Consider the following 15,823-nt stretch of genomic DNA (forward strand, 5'->3'; position numbering starts at 1 on the left):
AACTTAAACAAACACCCAAATGTCAAGCAGAAGGAACCCAACTCTTAATGCCCCTAAAAGATTCAGAAGGGCTGGGGCTGGTAGGACAGACAGCCAGCAGGCAGCTGAGGGATAGTTAAGGTTCACCCAGAGTGCGTCACCATGTGACCAGAACTCCTGCAGCGTGCCAACAGAGGAGAGAGTGAAAGACTTCAGCAAAGTCACAGCTCTGATAACGAGGCCAGCGTGACAGGCAGACAGAGCAGGATGTCACTCACAGTAAATGTCTCTCTTCACTAACCAAAGGACAAATCTTATCTCCAGTAGTTACTCTTTTCATAGGAAACCCCACAATCCAGAGACGTCGACACTTCCATATATGTCCACAGGAACTGAATGAGCTTCCAAGGCCCTAAATATTGAAAAACTCAAGACCAGTGTCTCGGATAGACCACTCTAGTTCTTATAAAACTAAACAGGCAAATTCAGTAGGAAAGTATGTACTTCCCAAAAGGTCAATAAATGCAGCACTGAGGCATTTAATGATGGTATAAATTCAAACATGTACCACATTTACATGACTACAGTACATTTAAACATGGCAAATTGACAGTTCTGAAATGAACTATTTTGACATTGTTTTAGAATAATACATTGTAATAAACAGATTCAGAAAAGGGCAACATTTTAAGAAAAAAGGAAAATGTAAATGGTGACACAAGACGTGACATGCATCAATTCTGCTCAGACAACATCTTGGTTGTCATCATTGCTTCTCTGTACATTACACAATCTAACTGCTCTCATATCCTTCATTGTCTCTCCTCACAACAATTTCGGTTGATTACTGGGAAGAACACAGGATCCTTGAAAACAGCAGACCCCAAAAACACTGGTACCGTCAACACTTCAGAAACGGCAGCTTTTCAATAGTCAGGATTCTTCAACCCTGCCTGCGTTCTAAACCATTAGGATTCAAGTTCAAGCTGAGAATAAAAGTAGAGCTCTTTAGTGACGACTGTCTGGGATACATCTAGTTCATGACGTGTTCCTTTACGCCTTGTTTTCATGCTTCCCCTAGTGTGTAAAAAAGCAGGGTATAACGTAGCTGTTTTCACCATCTCAACACCATCCCTCATTCAGTTGGCACACTAATAGTGCATAAAGCTCTTCATGGTTGTCCAAAATTCAAATGCTCATTAGCATGTTCACAGTGTCCCCCAGTCTCTCTAATGACATCATCCCAGTCACATAACAGCACAGGTCTTAGTTTTAGTCTTCTGGAAGTCTGACACCACGGTGGGCAGGTCAGGTCTGCTGTGTGAGATCCTCTTGGTGCTCCTGGAGGACTTGTTGCGTTTGACGTTCTTGTTGCCCTTGTTGACGCAGGCCAGCGTGGCCACGTGGAAGAGGTCCCTGACGCTGTTCTCAGACTGCAGAGACGAACACTCGATGTACGGAGCACTGATCTGCTTGGCCATGTTAGAGCCCTGAGACAGAGAGGGAACAACACTGAAATCAGTCAGGAGCTCTGCCTATTACAAATTGTTCCCAGCGCTTTTAATACTGGATCATGTTTAAGTCCATACTCTTGAATGACATTTAGAAAGCCTTGACACCCACCTGATCATAGGACGCTGGGGTATGGCCAGAGTGAGATTTGGTAAAAAGGTCGGTGCGTAGGTCTGACTTGCACCCCACCAGCAGCATCTTGGTGTTGGGACAGAATTCCTCAATCTCTCCTTTCCACTATACAGAGGAAAGAAAAGGGAAAGCATTAGTCCGAGACTGGGGCCCTACTGAGTGGGGTCCGAGAGCAAAAAAGCTTGGTTGGATTATGTTCTCTCCAGGGGAGGAATCTCTAACTGGGACCCTACTCCTCTCAGCTGGCACAATACTGAGCCAGGTCAAAGGGCACTGAGACCCACAATAGCCGTGTCTGGGATCTGGGAGACCATGTGTGAACAAGGCCGGTTTGACTACTACTGAGCCTCACGTGAGTTTGTTTTCACATTCCTCCCGCCACCTCTCTCAATGGTACAGCGCTAGTTCTAGCCCCCCCCCCCCATTGGTACAGTCCTAGTTCTAGTCCCCCCTCATTGGTACGGTTCTAGTACCCCCTCATTGGTACGGTCCTAGTTCTCTCCTCATTGGTACGGTCCTAGTTCTCTCCTCATTGGTACGGTCCTAGTTCTAGTCCCCACTCATTGGTACAGCCCTAGTTCTAGTCCCCCCCCATTGGTACGGTTCTAGTTCTAGTACCCCCTCATTGGTACGGTCCTAGTTCTAGTACCCCCTCATTGGTACGGTCCTAGTTCTAGTACCCCCTCATTGGTACGTCCTAGTTCTAGTACCCCCTCATTGGTACGGTCCTAGTTCTAGTACCCCCTCATTGGTACGGTCCTAGTTCTAGTCCCCCTCATTGGTACGGTCCTAGTTCTAGTCCCCCTCATTGGTACGGTCCTAGTTCTAGTCCCCCCCTCATTGGTACGGTCTTAGTTCTAGTCCCCCTCATTGGTACGGTCCTAGTTCTAGTCCCCCTCATTGGTACGGTTCTAGTCCCCCCTTTGGTACGTTCCTAGTTCTAGTCCCCCTCATTGGTACGGTCCTAGTTCTAGTCCCCCTCATTGGTACGCTCCTAGTTCTAGTCCCCCCCCATTGGTACGGTCCTAGTCCTAGTCTCCCCTCATTGATACGGTTCTAGTTCTAGTACCCCCTCATTGGTACGGTCCTAGTTCTCGTACCCCCTCATTGGTACGGTCCTAGTTCTCGTACCCCCTCATTGGTACGGATCTAGTTCTAGTCCCCCCTCATTGGTACGGTCCTAGTTCTAGTCCCCCTCATTGGTACGGTCCTAGTTCTATTGGTACGGTTCCCCCTCATTGGTACGGTTCTAGTACCCCCGCATTGGTACGGTTCTAGTACCCCCTCATTGGTACGGTTCTAGTACCCCCTCATTGGTACGCTCCTAGTACCCCCTCATTGGTATGCTCCTAGTACCCCCCCCATTGGTACGCTCCTAGTACCCCCCTCATCATTGGTACGCTCCTAGTACCCCCTCATTGGTACGCTCCTAGTGCACCCCCCTCATTGGTACGCTCCTAGTTCTAGTCTCCTCTCATTGGTACGCTCCTAGTTCTAGTCTCCTCTCATTGGTACGCTCCTAGTTCTAGCCTCCTCTCATTGGTACAGCCCTAGTTCTAGTCTCCTCTCATTGGTAAAGCTAGTTTTTAGCAGAATTCGTTTTTTCAGTGGTCCCTTGACCCAGAAACACAGATGGAGGCCTTTCTAGAGAGGGTCTAGGGGACTGAATGAAAATGCCATTGGGACAGGCCATTGTTCACCAGTTCAAGAGGAGCCGAGGCAGCTTATCTTCCAGAACAAGAGTCCGCTATATCACCCCAAAACACTCACCTTCTTCAATACACTGTCCAGGGTCTCTGGTCTGCTGATGTCAAAGCAGATGAGGACTGCATCAGAGTCCGGGTAGGAGAGAGGTCGCACGTTGTCATAGTATGCAGAGCCTGCAATTCAAACACGTCACCATGTTGTTAGTCAAGTAAAAGAGGGTCTGTGGTAACTGGGTCACGGTACTTCCTCAACTTCCTGTAAGTTAACCAACATGTACCTTTCCATAGATGCGTTGATTCAAACAATGACAGTGTTATTTGCAGAGACTGCAGACTGCAGTGGTTCCCATTCCAAACAGGAGTAGAAACAAAGTTACAGAATCCAACTAATACAAAATTCTATTTGATTTATCTATTTCACTGGTATTTTACCAGTGAAATATACACTTGTGACTTGCACACTAAACAATCTGTAACATAACCTCATATCCTGAAGGTTTTCTTGGGACAAATGTGTATAGTGTGGAATGCAGAGAATCTTTAGGGCTGTTCAAGCTCTGTGGTGGACTGGGTCAGGTTGCATCCCAGGTAAAGAAACCAAACCAACACTAATGTCTGGAAGTTCCCATCTCCCCATTGTGCCTCTGTGAAAATTGGTGGGGATTTTCTAGTTTCCCACAGTAGGGTGGTCTTTGAGTTACAACATGAGGGGGCTCCTCTCCTCATGCAGGTTATATATTACCTTTAATCCAAACTGGCTGCGTGAAAACACCATATCTCACACATACATACTCTACTGTAGGAAACAGATTCTCATTCTCAGAAAGGAGATTTGTGTAATTGTCTAAGTGTTCCATGCCAAAGGCCTTTCTCCTTTAGAATACAAAGCCATGTAGAATAACCTAGGTGTCACGCCCTGGTCTAAGTATTTTGTGTTTTCTTCATGTATTGGGTCAGGCCAGGGTGTGGCATAGAGTTTTTGTATTGTGGTGTGTCTTGTCTTGGGATTTTGGTATGTGTGTATAGTGGGATTGTAGCTTAGTGGGGTGTTCTAGGAGAGTCTATGGCTGTCTGAAGTGGTTCTCAATCAGAGGCAGGTGTTTACCGTTGTCTCTGATTGGGAACCATATTTAGGCAGCCATATTCTTTGGTTGTATTGTGGGTGATTGTCCTGTGTGTCTTGATGTCCTGGTTAGAGGTTAGTAGACACTTGTATAGGCTGTTTTCGTTTTGTAGTGTTAGTGTTTTGTTGTGTGTTACGTTTGTTTATTAAAGATGAATCGCAATAGACACGCTGCAGTTTGGTCCGACTCTCCTTCACCATTAGAAAGCCGTTACAGAATCACCCACCACAGGACCAAGCAGCGTGTCAACAGGCAGGAGCCACAGGAGAAGCAACAGAGGCAGCAGCAGCAGGAGCAGCAGCAGCTACAGTGGGAGAGATTGCACTACCTGGAGAAATGGACATGGGAGGAGGTACTGGACGGTAAAGGACCCTGGGATCAGCCTGGAGATTATTGTCGCCCCAAAGCCGAGCTGGAGGCAGCAAAAGCAGAGAGGCGGCATTATGAGGAGCTAGCACGGCAGAGCGGATGGAAGCCTGAGAGTCAGCCCCAAAATTTCTTGGGGGCTCACAGGGAGTATGGCTACGCTAGGTAGGAGACCTATGCTAACTTCCTGTGGTTACCGGGGCTAGAGAGACCGGGCAGGCACCTTGTTATGCAGTGGTGCGCACGGTGTCCCCAGTGCGGGTGCATAGCCCGGTGCGGTATATTCCAGCTCCTCGTATCGGCCGGGCTAGAGTGGGCATCGAGCCAGGTAAGGTTGGGCAGGCTCGGTGCTCAAGAGCTCCAGTGCGCCTGCACGGTCCGGTCTATCCAGTACCACCTCCACACCCCAGCCCTCCGGTAGCAGCTCCACGCACCAGGCTTCCTGTGCGTGTCCTCGGTTCATTACCACCAGTGCCAGCACCACGCATCAGGCCTACAGTGTGTCCCGCCTGTCCAGCGCTGCCGGAGCGTCCCGCCTGTCCGGCGCCGCTGCCGGAGCTTCTCGCCTGTCCGGCGCCGCTGCCGGAGCGTCCCGCCTGTCCGGCGCCGCTGCCGGAGCGTCCCGCCTGTCCGGCGCCGCTGCCGGAGCTTCCCGCCTGTCCGGCGCTGTCAGAGCTACCGCCCCTCATGCCAGAGGCGCCAGAGCCCCTCATTCCAGAGGCACCAGTACTCCTCTGTTCAGCGCAGCCAGAGCTGTCAGCCTGCATGAAGCATCCAGAGCTGTCAGTCTGCCCAGCGCCGTCTGAGCTGTCAGTCTGCCCAGCGCCGTCTGAGCTACCCGTCTGGCCAGCGCCGTCTGAGCTACCCATCTGCCCAGCGCCGTCTGAGCTACCCGTCTGCCCAGCGCCGAGCCACCCGTCTGCCCAGCGCCGCCAGCTCTCTGCACAGCACCGCCAGTCTGCCCAGCGCCGCCAGTGCCGCCAGTCTGCCCAGCGCCGCCTGAGCTACCAGTCTGCCCAGCACCGCCAGTCTGCCCAGCACCGCCAGTCTGCCCAGCGCTGCCAGTGCTCCCAGTCTGCCCAGCGCCGCCAGTGCCCCCAGTCTGCCCAGCGCCGCCAGTCTGCCCAGCGCCGCCAGTCTGCCCAGCGCCGCCAGTCTGCCCAGCGCCGCCAGTCTGCCCAGCGCCGCCAGTCTGCCCAGCGCCGCCAGTGCCGCCAGTCTGCCCAGCGTCGCCAGTCTGCCCAGCGTCGCCAGTCTGCCCAGCGCCGTCTGAGCCACCCGTCTGCCCAGCGCCGCCAGTGCCGCCAGTCTGCCCAGTGCCGCCTGAGCTACCAGTCTGCCCAGCGCCGCCAGTCTGCCCAGCGCCACCAGTGCCGCCAGGATCAGTTAGATCCGCCATTCAGCCAGGATCCGCCAGTGTGCCAGGATCCGCCAGTCAGCAAGCATCCGCCAGTCTGCCAGGATCCGCCAGAAGTGCCAGTCAGCCAGGATCCGCCAGTCAGCCAGGATCTGCCAGATCCGCTTGTCAGCCAGGATCTGCCAGTCAGCCAGGATCTGCCAGATCCGCCAGTCAGCCAGGATCCGCCAGTCAGCCAGGATCCGCCAGTCAGCCAGGATCTGCCAGAACCGCTAGTCAGCCAGGATCCGCCAGTCAGCCAGGATCTGCCAGTCAGCCAGGATCTGTCGGAACCACCAGCCAGCCAGGATCTGGTAGATCCATCAACCTGCCTGAGCTTCCTCTCACTCCCGAGCTTCCTCTCACTCCCGAGCTTCCTCTCACTCCCGAGCTTCCTCTCACTCCCGAGCTTCCCCTCACTCCCGATCTGCTCCTCAATCCAGTGGGTTTCTGGGTGAGGACTACTAGGCCATGGTCGGCGGCGAGGGTGGACTATCCAGGGACGCGAGGAGAGGAGACTAAGACATTAATTGAGTGGGGTCCACGTCCTGCGCCGGAACCGCCACCATGGACAGACGCCCACCCGGACCCTCCCTATTTGTTTTGAGGTGCGTTCGGGAGTCCGCACCTTAGGGGGGGGTTCTGTCACGCCCTGGTCTAAGTATTTTGTGTTTTCTTCATGTATTGGGTCAGGCCAGGGTGTGGCATAGAGTTTTTGTATTGTGGTGTGTTTTGTCTTGGGATTTTGGTATGTGTGTATAGTGGGATTGTAGCTTAGTGGGGTGTTGTAGGAGAGTCTATGGCTGTCTGAAGTGGTTCTCAATCAGAGGCAGGTGTTTACCGTTGTCTCTGATTGGGAACCATATTTAGGCAGCCATATTCTTTGGTTGTATTGTGGGTGATTGTCCTGTGTGTCTTGATGTCCTGGTTAGAGGTTAGTAGACACTTGTATAGGCTGTTTTCGTTTTGTAGTGTTAGTGTTTTGTTGTGTGTTACGTTTGTTTATTAAAGATGAATCGCAATAGACACGCTGCAGTTTGGTCCGACTCTCCTTCACCATTAGAAAGCCGTTACAGAATCACCCACCACAGGACCAAGCAGCGTGTCAACAGGCAGGAGCCACAGGAGAAGCAACAGAGGCAGCAGCAGCAGGAGCAGCAGCAGCTACAGTGGGAGAGATTGCACTACCTGGAGAAATGGACATGGGAGGAGGTACTGGACGGTAAAGGACCCTGGGATCAGCCTGGAGATTATTGTCGCCCCAAAGCCGAGCTGGAGGCAGCAAAAGCAGAGAGGCGGCATTATGAGGAGCTAGCACGGCAGAGCGGATGGAAGCCTGAGAGTCAGCCCCAAAAATTTATTGGGGGGGCTCACAAGGAGTATGGCTACGCTAGGTAGGAGACCTATGCTAACTTCCTGTGGTTACCGGGGGGCTAGAGAGACCGGGCAGGCACCTTGTTATGCAGTGGTGCGCACGGTGTCCCCAGTGCGGGTGCATAGCCCGGTGCGGTATATTCCAGCTCCTCGTATCGGCCGGGCTAGAGTGGGCATCGAGCCAGGTAAGGTTGGGCAGGCTCGGTGCTCAAGAGCTCCAGTGCGCCTGCACGGTCCGGTCTATCCAGTACCACCTCCACACCCCAGCCCTCCGGTAGCAGCTCCCCGCACCAGGCTTCCTGTGCGTGTCCTCGGTTCATTACCACCAGTGCCAGCACCACGCATCAGGCCTACAGTGTGTCCCGCCTGTCCAGCGCTGCCGGAGCGTCCCGCCTGTCCGGCGCCGCTGCCGGAGCTTCGCCTGTCCCGCGCCGCTGCCGGAGCGTCCCGCCTGTCCGGTGCCGCTGCCGGAGCGCCCGCCTGTCCGGCGCCGCTGCCGGAGCGTCCCGCCTGTCCGGCGCCGCTGCCGGAGCGTCCCGCCTGTCCGGCGCCGCTGCCGGAGCGTCCCGCCTGTCCGCGCCGCTGCCGGAGCCCCCCCGCCTGTCCGGCGCCGCTGCGGAGCGTCCCGCCTGTCCGGCGCCGCTGCCGGAGCTTCCCGCCTGTCCGGCGCTGTCAGAGCTACCGCCCCTCATGCCAGAGGCGCCAGAGCCCCTCATTCCAGAGGCACCAGTACTCCTCTGTTCAGCGCAGCCAGAGCTGTCAGCCTGCATGAAGCATCCAGAGCTGTCAGTCTGCCCAGCGCCGTCTGAGCTACCCGTCTGGCCAGCGCCGTCTGAGCTACCCGTCTGCCCAGCGCCGCCAGTGCCGCCAGTCTGCCCAGTGCCGCCTGAGCTACCAGTCTGCCCAGCGCCGCCAGTCTGCCCAGCGCCACCAGTGCCGCCAGGATCAGTTAGATCCGCCATTCAGCCAGGATCCGCCAGTGTGCCAGGATCCGCCAGTCAGCAAGCATCCGCCAGTCTGCCAGGATCCGCCAGAAGTGCCAGTCAGCCAGGATCCGCCAGTCAGCCAGGATCTGCCAGATCCGCTTGTCAGGCAGGATCTGCCAGTCAGCCAGGATCTGCCAGTCAGCCAGGATCTGCCAGATCCGCCAGTCAGCCAGGATCTGCCAGATCCGCCAGTCAGCCAGGATCTGCCAGATCCGCTTGTCAGGCAGGATCTGCCAGTCAGCCAGGATCCGCCAGTCAGCCAGGATCCGCCAGTCAGCCAGGATCTGCCAGAACCGCTAGTCAGCCAGGATCCGCCAGTCAGCCAGGATCTGTCGGAACCACCAGCCAGCCAGGATCTGGTAGATCCATCAACCTGCCTGAGCTTCCTCTCACTCCCGAGCTTCCTCTCACTCCCGAGCTTCCTCTCACTCCCGAGCTTCCCCTCACTCCCGATCTGCTCCTCAATCCAGTGGGTTTCTGGGTGAGGACTACTAGGCCATGGTCGGCGGCGAGGGTGGACTATCCAGGGACGCGAGGAGAGGAGACTAAGACATTAATTGAGTGGGGTCCACGTCCCTGCGCCGGAACCGCCACCATGGACAGACGCCCACCCGGACCCTCCCTATTTGTTTTGAGGTGCGTTCGGGAGTCCGCACCTTAGGGGGGGGTTCTGTCACGCCCTGGTCTAAGTATTTTGTGTTTTCTTCATGTATTGGGTCAGGCCAGGGTGTGGCATAGAGTTTTTGTATTGTGGTGTGTTTTGTCTTGGGATTTTGGTATGTGTGTATAGTGGGATTGTAGCTTAGTGGGGTGTTCTAGGAGAGTCTATGGCTGTCTGAAGTGGTTCTCAATCAGAGGCAGGTGTTTACCGTTGTCTCTGATTGGGAACCATATTTAGGCAGCCATATTCTTTGGTTGTATTGTGGGTGATTGTCCTGTGTGTCTTGATGTCCTGGTTAGAGGTTAGTAGACACTTGTATAGGCTGTTTTCGGTTTTCGTTTTGTAGTGTTAGTGTTTTGTTGTGTGTTACGTTTGTTTATTAAAGATGAATCGCAATAGACACGCTGCAGTTTGGTCCGACTCTCCTTCACCATTAGAAAGCCGTTACACTAGGTTCCTGAATTGTGCCATTGAATTCTAAAGAATGCGGGGTTAAAGTATGCTTTTTCACATCATGACTTGAAGTCATAACAATCACTCAACTTCTGAAGCTGGCTTTACAACGCCTGCCCCCACCCAAACCAGAAATGTTTTGATTCACAAATGGAATCCAGATGGTCCCACTCTGGACCAAAACACCAATGGCACCATCACCATCTGTCTTTTTCAATTTTCACTCTAATTTACCTCAACACAATTAAACTCAGTTTGAATTCTCAGGAGTAAACTTCTGTACCAGTGGGCCCATTTGAATATTTGGACATGGTAGAGTGCCTATAAATCATATGCTGTGGTATGACATGGATTCCCCTCCCGGCACATTTCTCCACCAACAAATTCACACCAGCAGATGTAAACAAGGCAGAAATATTTTCAAGTCTGGCGAGTCAGATTCCTTATGTTAAACAAACAGCCTTGAGGCCCCTATTTTCATAGCCCACCTTAAGGACTGATAAATGGCTCGACCAGAACACGTGTGGGATTTGGAATGTTTAAAACTCTGGTATGAAGGATTTTCCATGGGAACATTCAAATAGAGTTGTAGGATGAGTTGATTTTTAAAAATGGGGTAAACCTAACCGACTGTAAGAAATTGCAATTTTAGGCTCGAAGTACAGTAAATGTATCTGTCGCTGTGAGACGTGATAAAGTGTACATGATAAAACAACAAACATCAAACTAATCTAAGGCATCTTTCCTCATTCAACGTACAGCTCATCGATCAGATAGGTGGGTTAGGGGCTACAGAAATATAGGACACCAACCCAAGTCAATGCACATAACTATTACATACAATAATAAGTAATAGTTGTGCTTATAGGAGAGAGACTGAATCTCCAGGAGGATATTTCTCACAGGGGTGGATATAATCACTTCCCTGGCCAATGACATGGTCCGACCACTGGCATTCCACTGGGGGGGATTCCTCTACTAAACACATTGATCCACATACAGAACCTAGAACACTGGAGTCCCATGCATTTCTAATGACCTTTCAGCTAACTGTGTTAGTTATTCTCAGGTGCTATTCTTCATGCAGGTTGCTCCAGAAAGCTCTGAAATAATGAGTAGGGTACTATGTGATGAGAAGGGAACTAGACAAGATCATCTGGGTAACCCTATATTTCAGTGAACTCACCAACTGATGTAGGATCTTAATTTGAGCTAGTTTTCTACAGCAGAAAAAATGATAAATCGGCAACAGGAAATGTGAATAATTATGTAGATTATAATCAATGGATATTTTTGTAGTGGTTGATACATTTTTCGTAAATCAAGTCTGACATTTCAAAGTGGAAATTAAAAACTTCAGACGCATCTTTGCTACACGTTTTAAATTTCCTGCATTGCAGGACAGTTCTCCTGCAAAAGGGTGATCAAATTAAGATCCAGCATCTTTACTGATATCCCTAGGAGAGAAACTACTGTACATGGCATGTGCAGTATAATGAGGCTACCATGATATGGGACGGCGTTCAATTAATCACTAGAATAGATGTCTACTCTTTTAAGAAAACTAGCACGAGTCTAAGTGGACTACATGTGCATTATAAAGTAGAGAGAGCGAGAGAAGGTGGCAAACTGTTGGAGGCTCTTTACCCATTATACGTAGTTGCGGTACTCCAATTTCCACATGAGACTCGTTTGTGATAACAATAAACAACACTCTCATGTATCTCGAAACACGTCACCCTATCTACAAGGTTATCAAAACAATTCCACCATATCTACGTTATCACACCATCATGTTGTGATGAGAGGGAGGGGATTGCTGGTCCAGTGGAACTCCTTAGATGTGTGTCAGCCCTGGTGTGTGTGGTGAGGGCTGGTGTGTGTGGTGAGGGCTGGTGTGTGTGGTGAGGGCTGCCCTGGTGTATCAGCCCTGGTGTGTCAGCTCTTCCTGAAGCTGTGGTGTAATCACTGAGTCGTGTCCTGGACAGACCCAAGGGACGCCACAATCAGCTTAAGGTCACAGAGCAGAGGAGAGGCAGCCCAACACACTCCCTCACCCCTCGCTACACGCCCCCCTTCACCTCGCCCAAAGCACTCCCTCAACCCATTACTACCCCCTCTCTACACACACACGTCTCCACCCAGCCCAGAGGACTCCCTGACGGGCAGGTAGCCTGGTGGGTAGGACTGTTGGACCAGTAACTGAAAGGTTGCTGGATCAAATCCCCGAGCTGACAAGGTAAAAATCTTATGTTCTGAGCAAAGCAGTTAACCCACTGTTCCCCTGTTGCTGATGATGTCAATTAAGGCAGCCCCCCGCACCTCTCTGATTGAGGGGTTGGGTTAAATGAGTAAGACATTTCAGTTGAATGAATTCAGTTTTACAACTGTCTAGGTATCCCCCTTTATCTTTCCCACTACTACTCCCTCTTCTCCCAGAGCAGTACACAGACCCAGGGAGGCAGAGCAGCCCAAACACCCAACCAGTCCAGGCTGGAGGCATCCGCAACTGTAGTTTAGCAGGTAATTACCTCCAGACCTGGGGTTGGGTTAAGGTTAGATCCCCCAGGGTTAAGATTTGATCCCCCAGACCTGGGGCAGGGTTAAGGTTACATCCCCTCCAGACCTGGGGCTGGGTTAAAACCTCATAAGGATCCGCCCCTTTTTTAGCCTAAAATGACATACTCAAATCTAACTGCCTGTAGCTCGGGACCTGAAGCAAGGATATGCATATTCTTGGTACTATTTGAAAGGAAACACTTTCAAGTTTGTGGAAATGTGAAAGGAGTGTAGGAGAATAACACAATAGATCTGGTCAAAGAAAATACAAACAAAAAACCAACTGTTCGTTTGAATTTTTTAAAACCATCATCTTTGAAATGCAAGAGAAATGCCATAATGTATTATTCCAGCCCAGGTGCAATTTAGATTGTGGCCACTAGATGGCAGCAGTGTCTGTGGAAAGTTTTAGACTGATCCAATGAACCATTTCATTTCTGTTAAAAATGTTGTATCAAGACTGCCCAAATGTGTCTAATTTGTTTATACATTTTCATGTTCAAAATTGTGCACTCTCCTCAAACAATAGCATGGTATTATTTCACTGTAATAGCTACTGTAAATTGGACAGTGCAGTTAGATTAACAAGAATGTAAGCTTTCTGACAATATCAGATGTCTATGTCCTGGGAAATAGCCTACGTTAGCTTAACCGTCCCATGGATGGGACATCGATCCCCCCCAGACCTGGGGCTGGGTTAGATTGTGCAGACCTGGGGCTGTGTTTGGGTTAGATCCCCCAGGGACCTTTTATATGGGATTCCTGTTGAGTGTGTGAGGCTGTGAGGGGGAGCGGCTTTATAAAACAAATAATGCAAGAGGACCGGCCAGGCCAAGCTCTCTGAGTAAAAATGTGTGTATGTTGGCCAGGGGAAAATAAGTGTCTCTAATTTCGTTACCGCCCTTTAGATTTTCTCTCCTCATAGACAGCTGAAAGAAATTAAGTACAAATCTACTCCTACAGACCGAGGGATACAAAACAGGTACCAATGCAAGGTTTGCATTTATTTCAGAGTGCACAGGACAAAAATGTATGTCAGTAAGTAGCCTATGTTGATTTCACAAGACAAATGTACAATTCTATACAGAGGCAACACCAGTGTTTGAGTTCCCACATTGTCAGGTGTTCAAGGGTGTGAGGGTCGTTTCAGATGTAGGCTAATGCTGGTGGTGTACAAAAGGTTTCCATAACTGTTATCCGACTCCTATCTACCCCTTTCCCACATTCCAGAGAGGCAGCGTCAGACCATTCCTCTCAAAGGGGCTGGCTGTTACTGTAAAGCACATCATGTGGCCAATACTGCATATCAGGATTTCATGCTTGTCTTCTGTTGTAGAACACTCTAGATGTTTCATGCCTGGTATATATTACCTACAGCATGTATGACAGTGACGCAGGCTTTCAGAAGGGTAATAACGTGCAGTGGGTCCTCACCTGAAGTGTCCCACAGACGGAGTTCAACTCTCTGCGTATCGATTTCAAAACTTGCCGTGTAGTTCTCAAACACCGTGGGAATGTAGCCCTACAGATGAAATAAAATGGTGATATCCATGTTTAGACATAGAAAAGTTGCAAGCTGATTGATAACTCATAATAATCATGTTTAAAATTACATATGTCACATAAAACTCACCTCAGGAAATGAATCTTTTGCAAACACATTTAGTAGAGCGGTTTTCCCACATTCACTATCCCCAACGACAACTATTTTACATTTTACGCTTGGATTTAAATCCATTTTGAACGAATTGTGATATTGTCCTCAGTCTTTCCATAAAATAGAAAGTGTCCTAAAGAAGAATAAAGTCGGGATCAACAGAACACCCGAACGTTCTAGATTCCCAAGTATGATGATGGGCGGACTGCAGCAGCCAGCTGCACATAATGAGAACGTCGCCACGGGAAAGTAACTTAAAAAATGTAAAAATAGAAAACCTTTAAATAATTAATATGATCCCTTAGGAGAGTGAAAGACTGTGACATCCAAGTAGCGTCCCATATAGCCAGTCCTGTATCCGAGAGCTCCAGACCCTTTAAGACTCAACGGTCCTCAGCCTGGAGTTTGCAGGAGTTTGAGGATTCACTCCAATTTCTAGTCAGAGAACGAGGGCGTTGCGCAAGTAGGTCGAGCACGCATGTATCAGACCAGTTTGTCATTTGAGAGCTGTAATACATATTTGGTTGACAGTGAATTACACCATTTCTGATAAATAATATTAAAGGTCCTATAGTAATTATGTTATTGCAATAAAACATTATTTTGCAGTAGGTGTAAATCAGAATATAATCTACAAACATAATTAATAATTGTGTCATCCTTTGGAACCTGTAATGGATTCCCATTAGTTTTATTGGACTTTGAATGAGCTGTCTGTAATGAAGTCTCAATATTTCTATTTATTTGCTTTTTATATTTATAACCACTTTAAAAGGGGTTGAAACTAGTGCACTCTCCTTTAACGACTGTAGTACTGAAGCCAATGAGATGTTTGTCTGCAATGAATATCAATAACCTTGGGTGATGAAAACAGCTGGAGTTATGCATAGGTGCTGAGAGGGGAGAGCCTCCCCCACTATGCTGCCATATTGCCCTGAAGCAAACACCACAGGAGACTCAGTAGACTCACCTTAATTCTGACTTGAGAGGAGTTACAATCAGCGCTGCGGTATCTTTGGTAGCAGGTATTTAAGATGATATCTCTCCTTGAAGTGGACCATGCAGGGCAAGTAGAGTACATTGTTTTCAACACAGCTTCATAATGTAGAATTATGAGTCCTTTCGACTCACCGCTCACCGCGAAGTAACACTCAATAACACTGTCGTTGTGTGTTGATGGAGTGTTGCTGTATTGTGGTATGTGATGAGGACCTAACGCTGTAAAAGTTCCTTTTTATGGTGGGCTTCACTGTACAGGAACATGGTCTTGCATAGTAATGAAGTGATTTGAAGCAGTCAGCTTTTCCTCTGAGGAAAGCTATGACTCAAGCCTCTTTCACACTCTGATTGCTTTTCTGTCAGGTTACATACGAGGCCTTGCTAAGAATCAGCACTTTTTGATGACAGTTTTTTTCCTCCCTGAGAGCCTCCATTGTGTGGTCAGAACACATTCTGTGGAACACAAAGGGATTTTGACACAGAACAGCCTTTGTTGTTATCGGTAACCTACCAAGATAGAGGACACCATTGTAGTTTACTGAATTAATGGCAAACTCTCTCTCTCTCTGATAGTGTGCTAAAATGTGAGTTTACTACACACAGATTCAGTGCCATGGATGAAAGAAGCATTTCCATGTTTGTCACAAGGTATCTTTTGTGAAATAGACAAAACATCCAACACTCACTGACCTTTCGACCTTGGCTCTTACATAAGTCATGAAGCTTTCAGTTAATGTGTAGGTCCTATAATGTGAATACGGATGTGAGCCTCTACTGTCCACAAGTTCATTGACAACTATCTTTGGCCCAGATCACAGGTCTCACAAGATGGACTCCTTTGCTTTATCAGCTGGAAGTCTGGACTTGGGGTGAAAGTTTTCCAGGATTTGGGGCTAAACTGTACTCCAAATAAGTCATT

The 15,823-nt window shown here is 49.6% G+C and overlaps 1 protein-coding gene across 1 annotated transcript; it reads right to left on the reverse strand.

Annotated features, from left to right (window-relative positions):
* Positions 1-498: 498 nt before the first annotated feature.
* LOC115123742 (rho-related GTP-binding protein RhoE-like) lies at positions 499-14,337 on the reverse strand. Its single transcript, XM_029653093.2, has 5 exons — positions 13,882-14,337; positions 13,683-13,770; positions 3,394-3,503; positions 1,603-1,728; positions 499-1,469 (listed from the first exon to the last, which is right to left on the reverse strand). Exons 1-5 carry the CDS (start codon positions 13,984-13,986, stop codon positions 1,227-1,229), a joined length of 672 nt encoding a protein of 223 aa, XP_029508953.1. The 5' UTR covers positions 13,987-14,337; the 3' UTR covers positions 499-1,226.
* Positions 14,338-15,823: the final 1,486 nt, after the last annotated feature.

Source organism: Oncorhynchus nerka, linkage group LG1 (assembly GCF_034236695.1).
Source record: "Oncorhynchus nerka isolate Pitt River linkage group LG1, Oner_Uvic_2.0, whole genome shotgun sequence".
NCBI classification, from domain to species: Eukaryota; Metazoa; Chordata; class Actinopteri; order Salmoniformes; family Salmonidae; genus Oncorhynchus; species Oncorhynchus nerka.